Genomic DNA, 16261 nt, shown 5'->3' on the forward strand with positions numbered 1-16261 from the left:
ACAGCATTCCCTTGGGCAAAAACAAAAATAGCTGGAAAAACTCAGCAGGTTTGACAGCATCTGCGGAGGGACCTGCTGAGTTTTTCCACCTATTTTTGTTTTTGTTTCAGATTTCCAGCATCCGCAGTATTTTGCTTTTATCTTAGCATTCCCTTGGGCTAGTTTAATTACAGTAAGGGAAAAGCCCATATTAACAAACTGTGGCATGGGAGCAGGTCAGCAATGGAGTGCTTGCAATTGATGTTGTGCTCAAGTGTATGTTCCCAGTTCTGAAACTCCATTAAAACATTGGCAAAGTTGAACATTTTTTAAGGGGGAGCAGGGGTTGACATGGTGTACATTCTCTAGTTATATTTGTGTTATTTAACCTTCCCTTTGCTCTTTAGCGGGGCTAACTGAATGCTGCTGTTTCCATTCGCAAGCAGTAACAACCCTCTCTAATCAACTGTTCACTCTTCATAAGAGAATCTGGACAATGAATGTTTAACTGTGGTGGGCATGGCAGTTAAGCCCAATCCTACCCACTATTGGTGTGTAAAAATGTATGTTTGCCAGCAGGTCTTGCTAAGTAATAGGAGCAGGAGAGCCCTTTCCGACTGTACACTTCCTTCTCAGAGCACTGAACCAAATATAGTTTCCCTTAGTATCACAAGGCCTGAGGTCAGTCACCAGCACCAGACCACATATCGACCTTTGGGTGTGTTAGCTGTGAATAGCTCAGTACTGAGCTGTAATATTTTCCCCACAGAGTTCTGTGTAGATGGTGTACAATGCTGCCATTGTGCACTCGTGGTGGAGGGAGTGAATGTTTAAGGTGCTGGATAGGATGCTGATCAATCAGGTTGCTTTGTCCTGATTGGCGTTGAGGTTTTTAAATGTTGTTGGAACTGCACTCATCCAGGCAAGTGGAGAGTATGCCATCACACTCGACTTGTACTTGTAAATGGTGGGCAGGCTTTGGGGAGTTGAGTCACGGCACAATTCCTAGCTCCTGATCTGCTCTTGTGGACACAGTATTTTGTATGGCTTGTCCAGTTAAATTTCTGGTCAGTTGTAACTCCCAGAATATCGGGGGGGATTCAGCGTTGGTAGTTTCATTGACTGACAAGGGGAGATGGTTAGATTTTCTTTTGCGGTCAAATGGCCCCCTCCTCCTGTTTCTTATGTTCTTATGTTGAGTTGCAAATGGTACTGAACACTGCAATCATTTGCGAACATCCCCACTAAGCAACCTAATGATGAAGCAGAAGAAGATGGTTGGGACTAGAGCCCTACCCTGAGGAATTCCTGCGGCAATGTCCTGGAGTTGAAGTGATTGACCTACAACAAGCACAACTAACTTCCTTTCTGCTATGTATGACTCCAGTCAGTGGAGAGTTTTCCTCCTGATACCTGGAAGAGGCAATGGCATCCAAAGACCCAGAGTAATGCTCTGAGGACCCGGGTTTGAATCTCATCACAGCAGATGTGGAATTTGAATTCAATAAAAACCTAGAATTAAAAGATGACCATGAAACCCATCTGGTTCACTAATGTCCTTTAGGGAAGGAAATCCGCTGTCCTTACCTGGGCTGGCCTACATGTGACTCCAGATTCACAGCAATGTGGTTGACTCTTAAATGCCCTCTGCAGTGGCCTAGCCTAGTTGTATCAAAAAAGAAATGAAACCAGACGGACAACCCAGCATGGACCTAGACACCGGAAATGGCAACGACAAACTCAGCCCTGCAAAGTCCTTCTTACTAACATCTGAAGGCTAGTGCCAAAATTGGGAGGGCTGTCTACAGACGAGTCAAGCAACAGCCTAACATAGTCATCCTCACAGAATCACATCTTATGCAGATAATGTCCCAGACACCGCCATCACCATCCCTGGGTATGCCCTGTCGCATTGGCAGGACAGACCCAGCAGAGGTGGCACACAGTGATATACAGTTGGGAGGGAGTTGCCCTGGGAGTCCTCAACATCAACTCCAGACCCCATAAAACTCATGGCATCAGGTCAAACAGGGGCAAGGAAACCTCCTACTGATTACCATGTACCGCCCTCCCTCAACTAATGAATCAATGCTCCTCCACATTGAGCATTTGGAAGAAACACTGAGGGTGGCGAGGGTGCAGAACATACTCTAGGTTAGGGACTTCAATGTCCATCACCAAGAGCGGCTTGGTAGCACCACTACTGACCGAGCTGGCTGGGTCCTAAAGGACGTAGATGCTAGACTGGGCCTGCGGCAGGTGGTGAGGGAAATTGACCTCATCCTCACCAGCCTGCCTGCCGCAGATGTATCTCTCCATGACCATATTGATAGGAGTGACCATCGCACAGGCTTTGTGGAGACAAATTCCCAGCTTCATATTAAGGATACTCTCCATCGTGTTGTGTGGCACTACCACTGTGCTAAATGGGATAGATTTTGAACAGATCTAGCAAATCAAGACTGGGCAGCAGCAGCAGCATTGTACTCAAACACAATCTGTAACCTCATTGTGGCATATCCACCATTACCATCAAGCCAGGGGATCAACCCTGGTTCAATGAAGAGTGCAGGAGGCCATGCCAGGAGCAGCACTAAGCATACCTAAAAATGTGATGTAAACCTGGTGAAGCTACAACACAGAGCTACTTGCATGCCAAACAGCATAAGCACAAGTGATAGAGCTAAGCAATCCCACAGCCTCTGGATCCATTCTAAAATTTGCAGTCCTGTCACATCCAGTTGTGAATGGTGGTGGACAATTAAACAACTCACTGGACTTAGAGGAGACTCCATAAATATCCCCATCCTCAATGATGGGGGAGCCAATCATTGCAAAAGATAAGGCTGAGGCATTTGCTACAATCTTCAGCCAGAAGTGCCGAGAGGATGATCCATCTCGGCCTCTTCTGGAAGCCATAGAACCATAGAAAAGTTACAGCACAGAAGGAGGCCATTTGGTCCATCTTGTCCATGCCAGCCTGAGGACACCTGGGTGCCCTTTCTAATCCCACCTTCCTGCATCTGGCCCATAGCCCTGCAGCTTACAGCGCTTAAGGTGCAGATCCAGGTACTTATTAAGAGTTTAGAGTTTCTGCCTCTACCACCAACTTGGGCAACGAATTCCAGACACCCACTACCCTCTGCGTAAAAAAGTTCTTCCTCATGTCCCCCTACACCTTCTGCCACTTATCTTGAATCTATTTTCCCTGGTTCTAGAATTCTCTACCAAGGGAAATAATTTTATCCTGTCCACTCTATCTATCCCCTCATAATTTTGTACACCTCAATCAAGTCAACTCTCAGCCTTCTTTGTTCTAAGGAAACCAACTCATAGCTACACTTTTCTAACCCTGGCAACATTCTTGTAAACCTCCTCTGCACTCTCTCCAGAGCTATTACATCCTTCCTGTAATTTGGTGACCAGAACTGCACATAATACTCCAGTTGTGGCCTCACCAGTGTTTTATACAATTCCAACATTATATCCTTACTTTTATATTCAATACCTCTGCCAATGAAGGAGAGCATTCCATATGCCTTCTTTTAGCCCCCAGCATCACAGATGCCAGTCTTCAGCCAATTCGATTCATTCCATGTGATACGAAGAAATGGCTGAAGGCACTGGATAGTGCAAAGGCTATGGGCCCTGACAGCATTCCGGCAATAGTACTGAAGAGTTGTGCGCCCCTAGCCAAACTGTTCCAGTACAGCTACAAACTGGCATCTACCTGGCTATGTGGAAAATTGCTCAGGTATGACCTGTACACACAATGCAGGACAAATCCAACCTGGCCAATTACCACCCCATCATCCTGCTCTCGATTATCGGTAAAGTAATGAAAGGAGCTATGAACAGTGCTAACATGCAACACTTGCTTAGCAATAACCTGCTCACTGATGCCCAGTTTGGGTTCTGCCAGGGCTATTCAGCTCCTGACCTCATTACAGTCTTGGTTCAAACATGGACAAAAGAGCTGAACTCCCAAGGTGAGGCGAGTGTGACTGTCCTTGACATCAAGGCAGCATTTGACCGAGTGTGGCATCAAGGAGCCTTAGCAAAACTGGAGTCAGTGGGAATCAGGGAGAAAACTCTCCGCTGGTTAGAGTCATACCTAGCACAAAGGAAGATGGTTGTGGTTGTTGGAGGTCAGTCATCTCAGCTCCAGGACATCACTGCAGGAGCTCCTCAGGGTAGTGTCCTCGGCCCAACCATCTTCAGCTGCTTCATCAAGACCCTCCTTCCATCATAAGGTCAGAAGTGGGGATGTTCGCTGATGATTACACAATGTTCAGCACCATCTCCAACATGAGAGAATCTAACCATTGCCCACTGATGTTCAATGGCATCACTGAATCCACCACTATCAACATTCTGGGGGTTACCATTGATGAGAAACTGAACTGGACTAGCCAAATAAATACTGTAGCTACAAGAGCAGGTCACAGGCTAGGAATCCCACGATGAGTAACTCACCACCTGACTTTCCAAAGTCTGTCCACCATCTACAAGGCACAAGTCATGGGTGTGATGGAATACTGCAACTTGCCTGGCTGAGTGCAGCTCCCATAACACTCAAGCAGCCTGCTTGATTGGCACCACATCCACAAACATTCACTCCCTCCACCACCAATGAACAGTAGCAGCAGTGTGCACCATCTACAAAATGCACGGCAGGAATTCACCAAGGCTTCTTAGACAGCACCTTTCAAACCCTCGATCACTACCATCTAGAAGGACAAGGGTAACAGATAGATGCAAACACTACCACCTCCAAGTCACTCACCATCCTGACATGGAAATATATCACTGTTCCTTCAATGTTGCTGGGTCAAAGTCCTGGAACTCCCTCCCTAACAGCACTGAGCGTACTTTCACTACATGGACTGCAGGGTTTCAAAAAGGCAGCTCACCACCACCTTCTTGACGGCTGCTATGGATGGGCAATAAAGGCTAGCCCAGCCAGTGAAGCCCACATCCCATGAATTAATAAAAAAAGACATTGACTATAATGAGGCCTAGAGCTGTATGGCCCTAATGGAATCCAAACTGAGCGTAGGTGAACAGGTTATTGCTTGAGCACTTTCAATCACTTTTTTTTAATTCAATCATGGGATGTGGCCTTTGCTGGCTGGGCCAGCATTTATTGCCCATCCCTAGTTGCCCGTGAGAAGGTGTTGGTGAGCTACCTTCTTGAACTGCTGCAGCTTATGTGGTGTAGATACACCCACAGTGCTGTTAAGAAGGGAGTTCCAGGATTTTGACCCAGCAACAGTGAATGAACGGCGATATATTTCCAAGTCAGGATGATGAGTTACTTGGAGGGGAACTTCCAGGTGGTGGCGTTCCCATCTATCTGCTGCCATTGTCCTTCTAGGTGGTAGTGGTCGTGGGTTTGGAAGGTGCTATCTAAGGAATCTTGGCGAATTCATGCAATGCATCTTGTAGCTGGTACACGGTACTGCTTCTGTTCGTCGGTAGTGGAGGGAGTGAATGTGGATGATGGTTGAGTGTGATGATTGCTGATGATTGAGAGTAGACTGATGGTGCTGTAATTGGTTAGTTTGGATATGTTCTTTTTATGGACAGGATATGCTATTGCAATTTTCCACATTGTTGGATAGATGAATGTGTTGTAGCTATACTTGAACAGCTTAGCTAGGGCTTCAGCTAGCTCTGGTGCAGAAGTCTTCAGTACTATTGCTGAAATATTGCCAGGGCCTAAAGACTTTGCTGTATCCAGTGCCTTCAGCCATTTCTTGATAGCACGTGGAGTGAATTGAATTGGCTGCAGGCAGGTATTCGTGATGCTCGGAGCTCAGGAGGAGGCTGAGATGGACCATTCACTCAGCATTCTGACTGAAGATGGCTGTAAATGTTCCTGCCTTTTCTTTTACACTCAGTTACCCTGCTCCTCCATTGTTGAGGTTGGGGATATTTGTGGAGCTGCCACCCTGGTTACTTGTTTAATTATCCACAACCATTCATTGCCAGATGTGGCTGGACTGCAGAGCTTTGATCTGATCTGTTGGTAGTGGGATCCTTTGCTTTGTCTATCACATGCTGTTTCCATGAATGTAATTCTGTGTTGAAACTTCAGGTTGCCATCTCATTCTTAGGTATGCCTTGCGCTGCCCTCAGCTGGCTCTCCTGCATTCATTGAATCAATGTTGATCGCCTGGCTTGATGGTAATGGTAGAGTGAGGAATATGCTAGGCTATGAGGTTAAAGATTGTAGGTGAATGCAATGCTGCTGCTGATAGTCCACAGCGCCCCATGGATATCCAATTTTGAACGGCTAGCTTTGTTCTGAAACTATCCCATTCAGCACGGTGGTAGTGCCACACAACATGATGGAGGGAATCCTCAGTCTGAAGATAGGACTTCATCTCCACATAGTCATTGTGATGGTCACTCTCACCAATACTGCCATGGACAGCTGGTGAGAGAACCAATGTGGCAGATATCTCCTTTAGGACTTTGCCAGCTCGGTCAGTGGTGGCGCTACTGAGCCACACTTCATGATAGATATTGAAGTCCCCCACCCAGAGAACATTCTGTGCCCTTGCTGTTCTCAATAGTTCTTCAAAGTGGTGTTCAACATGGAGGAGTACTGATTCATCAGCTGAGGGAGGGCAGTAAAGATAATCAGCAGGAGGTTTCCTTCCCCAGGTTTAAACTGATGCCATGAGATTTTGTGGGGTCCAGAGTCAATGTTAAGGATTCTCAGGGCCCACTCTAGTCCTGGTAGGACAGGATGATGATGGAGCAGTCTGGGATATTGGCTGTAAATACTATTTGGTAAGCATGACTACATTGGGATGTTGCTTGACTGGCTTGTGAGACAGCTCTCCCAATTTTGGCAAAGTTCCCAGATGGTTGTGAGGAGGGCTTTGCAGGGTTGACAGGACCGGGTGTGCCTATTTCATTTCCGGTGCTGAGGTCAGTGCTTGGTGGTCTATCTGGTTTTATTCTTGTATTACACTGCCAGTGATCAGGCCCTTTTAATACAGTTTTATTTTGTTCTAAAAACAGTTCTTTTAAGAGATTTCCTGTAATGTTCTGCAGGTTGAACTATTCCAATGTTAACCCCGTACAAGTTATACTTCACATGTTGCCAGGAATGTAGCTGTTTCCTATCATTGTCTTCGATCTAAGTTGTTTACTTTAACTGGTCCCTCCCGAAGACATTTTCCAGATTACTTGATTAAAAAAAAACATTCATTTTTAACTGATGTCTCACAGGGTTTGTATGTCAGCTTGTCTCATAATGTTGCTGGTAAAAGTTGCACTCCAGCACTTGAGTGCATCCTCTAGGATGATGAAGTCAATGCAGTATTGAAAATTGAGACATTAAACCATCTCCTTGTACCAGTGTTTTTTACATTAAAGGTCCTAAGGCATTATTTAAGAAATGCAAGAAAGAATTTGCAGTTATAGGGAGTGCAACTAATGGATGACCTAAACCATCTTATAGCCACTGAAGTACCTTTTAAAGTGTAATCACTGTTGTAATGTTAGAAAATAGAGCTGAAGACCAGAGAGTTTGTTTGGACCTTGGCCAATACTCATCCACTTAACTGACAGCCAAAAAACAAAAATCAGTTCACTAATCATGTGCTTCATTACTGTTTTGGGGGCCTTGATATATGCAAAATGGCTGCCAAAATACTTCACTTCAGGTTAATTCATTTTAGGTTAAGTACAGTGAGAGGTATCTGAGATGGAAGACCCAACAGCACTAAAAGTATTCTTTTGTTCCTAAACTATGACAGTTAAAGGTGTTGTATAAGTACAAATTATTGTTAAATTCCCTGTCATAACTCTGTAATCTACTACATTGTAGTACCTACCCTGGCTGAAATCAGTGAACTGAGCAGCAATTGAAACAGTGGCTTACTTTGCACAAAGTTGCTTAGTACCAGATCTCAGTGCATTTACCCAAAGGCTTATTTCATATTTTATGAAAAATTTTGATAGTAGAAGGCTTCATTTTTGGGTTTTGGTAGTCGCTAAATCAGCATTTGTCTACAAGATTGGGGCAGATGCTAGGTACTCTAGGTGATGAACGGTACACCCCCTGACCCCTCAAAGTCTCCACCATGCATAGGGCTTTAGTTAGAGATGTCATGCAAGGGTGTACCTGAAGCAGCACATCATTCAGGACAGAGCAGTGGTTGCCCATTGGTCCTAACATCCACCTGTTTCACTTTTGATACAGTGTGACTGCAGTACGTACAACATACAGGATCAACTCGCAGCAACTCAGCGAGGTTACTTCAACAGCACCACTGTCCTGTGAGCTCTATTACCAGGAAAGATGATCAAGGTTGTGAGCTACTACAGTCTTTGGCCTGATCAAATAGCCATGGTGTTGATATGGTTGCTCCAGTGAAGCTCTCATCAGTGGTGAAATGGTGCCCCCCACCCCAAGAAGATGATTGGCAGAGGGAAGCAGCGATGGTCCTTGCTGATGTTGAATGGAAAATTAGCGGACCTTTTGTTATTGGAGATGGTATTTGTGGGGCTGAAATTTTACATGCCACTTGCCAGCTTAAATGTTCTGTAGGTTAGCACTGGTTGCTTCATTACTGGAGGGGGTGTGAATGGAGCTGAACAGTCCAAACATTAGTGAGCAGCCTCTTGACAGTGAGGGAGGGAGGTCATTGATCAAGCAGTTCAAAAGGTTGGACTGAAGATGCTTCCTTGCATTGATGTTCTGGAGCTTTGAAGACTGGCCTCTGACAACCGCAACCATCTTTCTTTGTGTTGGGTATGACACAGTCCTCTGGGGGATTTTCCTTTTGCTCTCCATTGACCTTTCGTTCAAGCTCCTAGGTACTAAACTCAGTCAAATATAGCTTACTATCGAGGCAGCTACTCTGACCTCTCCTCTGGCAGTTGGCCCTTGCGCCTATGTCTGGGTCAAAGTTGTGATGACTCCTGCAGCCACATGTTTTTTATGAAACCCAAACTGAAGGTCAGTGAGTAGGTGTCACTTCATGGCAGCCCCTTCTGTTAGTTGCCTGTTTGTTCACTACCATTCATGATTGGATGCGATAGGACTGCAAAGCTTTGCTATCATCTGTTAATTATGGAGTATGTAGATCTGTCTAAAGTCAGCTACTTTTGATGTTTAGCATGCAGGTATATAGTAGCCTCACCGTGCCATATCTCATTCTAAGATATGCCTGATGAGGCTTCTGGCCTTTCTGCAAAAGACATTTTTTTTATTTCACACAAAGTTGATTTAATTGACTTGTATCAACAATAGTAGCCTCTATTACAGGGCTGGAGTTCATTAACATCAGCAAAAACAGACCCCAATGAACATGGTTCAGTCCAGGATGTGATTAACCACAGTGATTGGATTTTGCTGTTACTTGTCAACTCACTGGTGTCTCAGCAGCATATGAACCCGGGTTGGCCTCCTAGCTTGATGGTGATCAAGTTGCAGATTATCATAGTATGCACATCAGCTGCTGCTGATGGCCCATAGCATTTCATAGATCTACCACCTTAAACATTCACTCCTTCCACTGGCCCATAATGTGCACTATATACAGGATGCATTAGAGCAACTCACCAAGGCTCCTTCGACAGCATCTTCCAAACCCATGACCTCTACCACCTAGAAGGACAAAGGCAGGGGGACACATGGGAACACCACCACTTGCAAGTTCTCCTCCAAGCCACTCACCATCCTGACTTGAAACTATATTGTCATTCCTTCGCTGTCACTGGGTCAAAATTACAGCACTATGAGTGTACCTACACCACATGGACTGCAGTGGTTCAAGAAGGTGGCTCACCACCAAATTCTCAAGGGTAATTAGGGAGAGGCAGCAAATGTTGGCCTCACCAGTGATGTTCACATCTCTGAAAATATATTTCTAAAAATGCCCAGTTTCAGTTGCAAATCTGCCCTTAGTCATTTCCACTGAGTGTGATGATGGTGACATAACAAAATAGAGGATGCCTCCATAGTGGAGGGGAGACAATGTCTTCACAAGGACTGAGCAGTGATCACTTATAGCTGTACTATTGTGGGCAGATATGTCACAATTAGGGTGGAGACGAGGTCAGGGTAGTTCCTGTACCACCTGACACAAGTTCAGTCTGGCAGCTACATCCACAAAAAGCAGGACAAACCCAACCCGGCCAGTGAACACCACATTACTTGACTCTTGATCATAGAAAAGCAATGGAAGGGATCATCGACTGTGCTATCAAGCGGCACTTGCTCAGCAATAACCTGCTCACTAACTCTCAGTTTGAGTTCTGCCAGAGTCATTCAGCTTCTGACCTCATTGCAACCTTGGTCCAAACATGAACAAAAGAGCTGAATTGCAGAGGTGAGGTGAAAGTGACTGCCCTTGATTTCGAGGTAGCATTTCATTGAGGCATAAATATGCTTCAGCAAAACTTAAGTCAGTTTGGTAATCTGGCAAATCTCTCCACTGGTTGGAGTCAAATCTAGCACAAAGGAGGAATGTTGCAGTCGTTGAAGGTCAACTATCTTAGTCCCAAGGCACTGCTGCAGGAGTTCCTCAAAGTAGTGTCCTAGACTGAACCATCTTCAGCTGCCTCATCAATGACCTTCCCTCCATCATAACTGGGGATGTTTGCTGATGATTGCACAATGTTCATCATTTGTGACTCCTCAGATACTGAAGCGGTCTATATCCATGTGCAGCAAGATCTGCATGTCATTAGGGTTTGGGCTGATAATTGACAAGTAACATTCTGGCCACACAAGTGCTAGGCAATGACTATCTCCAACAAGAGAGAATCTAACCATCTCCCCTTGACATTCAATGGTATTACCTTCACTGAATCCCCCACTATCAATATTCTGAGAGTTACCATTGACCAGAAACTCAACTGGACTAGCCATATCAATACGCAGGTCAGAGGCTTGGAATCCTGCGGCGAGTAGCTCACTACCTGACTCCTCGAAGCCTGTCCACGATCTACAAGGCACAAGTCAGGAGTGTAATGGAATATTTTTTAGTTGGTTGGATGAGTGCAGCTCTAACAATACTCAAGAAGCTTGACACCATCCAGGACAAACTAGTCTGCTTGATTGGCACTCCATTCACCACCTTATACATTCATTCCCTCCACCACCGGTGCACAGTGGCAGCAGTGTGCGCAGCAACTTATCAAGGCTCCTTTGATAGTACCTTCCAAACCCACGATCTCCACCATCTAGAAGGACAAGGGCAGCAGATGCATGGGAACACCAATACCTGCAAGTTCCCCTCCAAGCCACGTACTATTCTGACTTGGAACTGGATAAAGATCCTGGAATTCCCTTTCTAATAGCATCGTGGATGCACCTCCACCACATGGACTGCAGCAGTTCAATAAGGCAGCTCACCACCACCACCTTTTCGAGGGCAATTAGGGGTGGACAAATTCTGGCCTAGCCAGTGACACCCATATCCGTGAATGAATTAATTAAAAAAAAAAGAATTCTTCTGGTCTCTGTTAGCTTGGTCATTGACGGAGCCACTCCTGGAGATTGAAATTGAAGTCCCTCACCCAGAATGAATTATGTGCTTTTACTTAAGCGATGTTCACCATGGAGCAGTACTGATTCATCAGTTGAAGGTGGGGGAGGAGCCAGCAGGGATGTACAATGTTGATCAGCAAGCCATCTCCTTGACCTTGTTTCTCTGATATTACCTTCAGACCCCATGAATTCTAACAACATTGAGAACTGCAATGGCCTTCCTTGCTTGACTGTATGTTAAGAGTCAACCACATCATGTGGAACTGGAATCATATATATGTCAGACTGCTTTTTTTGAAAGAGAGTGATGGGATCTTAAGATATTTGGGAAGCTTTCATAATTTTTCTGGTGCCAACTCCTAAATTACTGTATATATTGGGTTCAGTTTCTCAACTTGCCATAGTGGGATTTGAACAATGGTTTGATAGCCCAGTACTCTAACCACTAGGTTACTGTATCCTTTGTCCATGTGTGTTGATTGTATTGTGAACATTCCTTTTCCACCTCCAGTTAACTTCCTACTTTAATGAATACTAATTTCCTTCAACTCCCCTTAAAAAAAAGTCAATGCTTTGAGCCCTCAGTTCCCTTTTTTCAACATCTTTCAATTGCGCTCCTTTTTGAAAATTCCAGTTGACCATGAAGGAATCTTCCCTAGGAGCCCATTCCGCATCTAAAATCCTGTGGGGGGAAAGCTTTTTCATCACTAGCCTTACTGGAGGGCTGTGTTTCAGTATTTTGCAATACTCAACTATTTGAGGTGTTGCAATTCATTGCTTCCCAACACCAGTGACAGACTTTTAACACTTCACTCTAGTACATCTCACAAACATGCCTGGAGACACAGCTCAGGTTTGAAGGGAAAGTATAATTGTCTTGTTTAACTTTTTCCACAATTTTTATATACAGGCTGAAAATTTAACATAGCCACTGTTAGTAGCTAACTGAGAGACTATGTCTGTGTGTTACATGTTCACCTTCAGGCCTCCGTTTGCCTCCCTAAAAGTGTCTGGTAGCTATGCAAAGTAATGGCTGTGTCACAACAGTTCTTGAACCTGACATGGAAAGAGGGAAGTAAACACCTGAGGTTGCAAGAGTTTGACTCTTTCTTAAAACACCTTTCAAAATAGTTAATGTGGGTGGGGAAATAATCTTTCAATACATTTAAATAGTGGGGAGACAGGTTAGGACATGCTTATGTACTTGGAAGGTTTGAACTGCTTTTGAATGCCAGTAGGTGAGTCAGTGAGGTGAAGACAGAGTTCAATTTTGAATAAGAATCAGTGAGGCAGTGCCTGTACCTGAGACTATGCATTGCCATCTGAATGTTTACGTGATACATGTAAGGAAAGGAGACAGAATATTCAGTGGGTCAAGCCATGGCCCATGTACATCTCTGCGTTATTACCATTGACTCTACACTCCCTTTTCAAATTCTGGGAAAGGTTTCTGCTGAGTTGCTTCCTGCCCTTCCCTCAAAACCAAAACCCTCCAGCACAACCATTATTTTGCTAGTTATTTGCATATCTTTTGAACCAAGAAAATGTATTGTTGAACGTATCCAATATCATTCAACCACTTCACTCCCCAGCCTTTAGTTTAATGTGTGGTGCCTGTTCCATACTACTTGAGGCTGAGGACACCTGTGACTGGGGAGCAAGAGATCGGGTGGGAGATATGCAATGTGTACTGGAAAGAGGGGTGCAGGAGGCCAAGTACTGGAGAGTGAGGGACTGGTGACCTGTGAGAGAAGAATGGCATTTTCTGAAAAGAAGGGAGTGGAAGCTTTGAGGGAGATTGGAAGGGGAAGAAAAGAGCTATGTGTACCAGGGAACAGGAGCCTGGAAAGACAAGTGGCTTTCATTAAACAGAGGGGTGCGGAAAACCAGACACAGGAGATAGTGAAGCAAGGGCAATATTTAGAGAGTCCTGATATGTAGCAGAGCAGGACAGGGCCAGGAACAGGTGCATACAGTTTGAGATTGAACTACAACACAACAAACATGGCGGAAAAGCATGGTGATACATTTGCAGAACCAAGCCTGGAAGGACAGATGTCGATATCAGAAAATGCAGAATATGGTCTCTCTGAGAACGTACAGCAGATAGTTGAGAATGAAAAACTGAATGCGGAGAAAACATCTAAACAGGAAATGGATCTGCAGCCCCTCCCAACTCGGGCGTATCTGGATCAAATGGTGGTACCCATTCTTTTGCAAGGCCTTTCAGTTCTGGCAAAAGAAAGACTTCCCAATCCTATTGAATTCTTGGCAGTTTACCTCCTGAAGAACAAGTCACAGTTTGAAGAAAGAAATTAGCTTGCACAGAACTACGCAGAACTGAAGACTTCACCAGTCCCACACAATTGAGAAGGAAGAGATCTTAGAATATCACAGTTTGTAAAAACAATTAAAAGGAAAAAAGAGCAAATGCAGAAAACCAGAATATGCATGAAGTGGCCCATTATAAAAAGTATGGTAACTGCACAGATCTTCAGCATTTTCTGTTATTTATGTGAACATTATGACTTTAAATAAGCCAGTTGTGTTTTTACATTGGTTCAAAAAAAAATCCACAATTGTGTAAAGTAACCTCCTTTCAGTGCCGTAAATAAAATTTTCAACCTTTTGCATGAGTCTTAGAGTATTTATAATTTGTGAATCCCTACTTTGCAACTGTCTTTACTAATGCACAGTTCTGGTTTTAACTATGCATTCCTGGTCATTCAATTTTTTACCCCAATTTGGTTCCTCCTCTTATACAGGAGCTGACTTTTCCAGGAGTACAGGACAATCAATATCTGGTACTCTATAGCATCTCAAGTCATCATATGTATGAACTTGAACAACACCAACAACTTATAGTGTCTTTAATGTAATGAAATGAAATGTCCCAAGGCACTTCACAGGAGCATTATAAAACAAATCATGATACTGACCCACATTGAGATATTTGGTCAGGTACCCAAAAGCTTGATCAAAGAAGTGTTTTTAAGCAGTGTCTGCAAGGGCAAGTGTGGTAGAGAGGTGTATCACAGAATTGTTATGGTGCAGGAGGCCATTTGGCCCATTGTGTTTGCACCAGCTCTCTGAATGAGCACTTCACCAAGTGCCATTTGCCTGCCTTCTCCCTGTAACCTTGCAGATTGTTTCTTTTCAAATAATCATCTAATTCCCTCTTGAAAGCCTCAATTGAGCCTGCCTGCGCCACGCTCTTTTTTCTCACATCGCTTTTGCTTCTTTTACCAATTACCTTAAATCTATGTCCTCTGGTTCTCAATCCTTCTGCAAATAGGAACAGTTTCCCCCTGACTACTCTGTCCAGGCCCCTCATGATCTTGAATACTGCTATCAAATCTCTTCTCTGTCTCTTTTCCCCAAGGAAAAGAGTGTAGGATGGGAATTCCAAAGCTTGGGCATAGGCAGTTGAAGATATATCCACCAATGGTGAAGCAGTTGTGATTGGAAATGCACAAGAGGCCAGAACTAGAGTGCAGAATTGCGCGGTTAGAAGAGATTACAAAAATGGAGAGGAGCAAGGCCATGGAGGGATTTGAAAACAAGGATGAGAATTTTAAAGTCAAGGTGTTGCTTCATCAGGAGGCAGTGTAGGTCAGTGAGCATAGAGGTAATAGGGGAATGGAACTTGCTGAAAGTTAAGATATGGGCATCTGAGATGTGGATGACCTCAAGTTTACGGAGTGTTGGATGAGGGAAACTAGCCAAGAGTGCAATGGAATATCCAAGTCTATAGATAACAAAGGCATGAATGAAGATTACAGCAGCAGATGAGCTGAGACAGGAGCTAAATTGGGTAATGTTATGGAGGTGGGAATATGTGGTATTTGAGATGGCATGAATATGAGGTTGGAAGCTTACCTTGGGATCAAATGTGACACCAAGGTTGCGAATAAACTGGCTCAAACTAAGATTGTTGCCAGGGCGACGGATGGAGTCGGTAGCTAAGGAATGGAGTTTGGAACAGGAACAGAAAACAATGGTTTCAGGTTTCCTAATTTATAATTTATAATTCTGCTCAATAGTACTGATAATTTAGCAACAGTGGAGGAGTAGAGAGAAGTAATGGTGAGGTAGAGCTGGGTATTGTCAGTGTACATGTGAAAACTAAATGCTATGCCTTTGGGTGATGTCATCAAGTAGCAGTACGTAGATGAGAAATAAGAGGGGACTAAGGATTGATTCTTGAGGGACACCAGAGGTAATGGTGTGGGAACAGAAAGTGAAGCCAATGCAAGTGATTCTCTGATCAAGATGAGGGAGATAAGAATGGAACCAGGTTACAGCAGTCCCATCCAGTTGGACCACTATAGAGAGACATTGGAGGAAGATGGCGTGGTCAACCATGTCAAATGCTGCAGATAGGTCAAAAGGACAAGGAGGGAATGTATACCTTTGTTACAGTCACATAGGATATAATTTGTGACCTTGATAAGAAAAATGATGTTGCTATGGCAGGGTGGATACCCAATTGGAGGAACTCAAGCACTGATTTCCAGGAAAAATGGGAATGAATTTGGGAGGTGACAACATGGCAAAAAACTTGGAGAAGAAAGGGATGTTCGTGATGGTGTAGTATTTATAAGGGTGAGGAGGTCAATGATTTTTTTTTAAGAGAGGGATAATGACAGCAGATTTAAAGGAGAGAGGGATCAGAGGGAGAAAACCGTTTACCATATTGGCTAACATGGGGGTCAAGAGGAGAAGTTGGGTGGTCAGCTGTTTAGTGGGAATAGGATTGAGGGG

The 16261-nt window shown here is 44.3% G+C and overlaps 2 protein-coding genes across 2 annotated transcripts in view; both read left to right on the top strand.

Annotated features, from left to right (window-relative positions):
• ccdc12 (coiled-coil domain containing 12) overlaps positions 1-16261 on the top strand; it is an 83280-nt gene that overhangs the window by 31303 nt on the left and 35716 nt on the right. The window lies entirely within an intron of this gene.
• On the top strand, positions 12961-13869 carry LOC121279323 (protein dpy-30 homolog). The gene has a single exon (XM_041190478.1). It carries the CDS (start codon positions 13502-13504, stop codon positions 13814-13816), a length of 315 nt encoding a protein of 104 aa, XP_041046412.1. The 5' UTR covers positions 12961-13501; the 3' UTR covers positions 13817-13869.

This window comes from Carcharodon carcharias, chromosome 6 (assembly GCF_017639515.1).
Source record: "Carcharodon carcharias isolate sCarCar2 chromosome 6, sCarCar2.pri, whole genome shotgun sequence".
NCBI classification, from domain to species: domain Eukaryota; kingdom Metazoa; phylum Chordata; class Chondrichthyes; order Lamniformes; family Lamnidae; genus Carcharodon; species Carcharodon carcharias.

What these genes read in the sequence shown, in the direction of transcription:
- LOC121279323 (XM_041190478.1), top strand. Translation starts at nt 13,502, where the DNA reads ATGGCGGAAAAGCATGGTGATACATTTGCAGAACCAAGCCTGGAAGGA.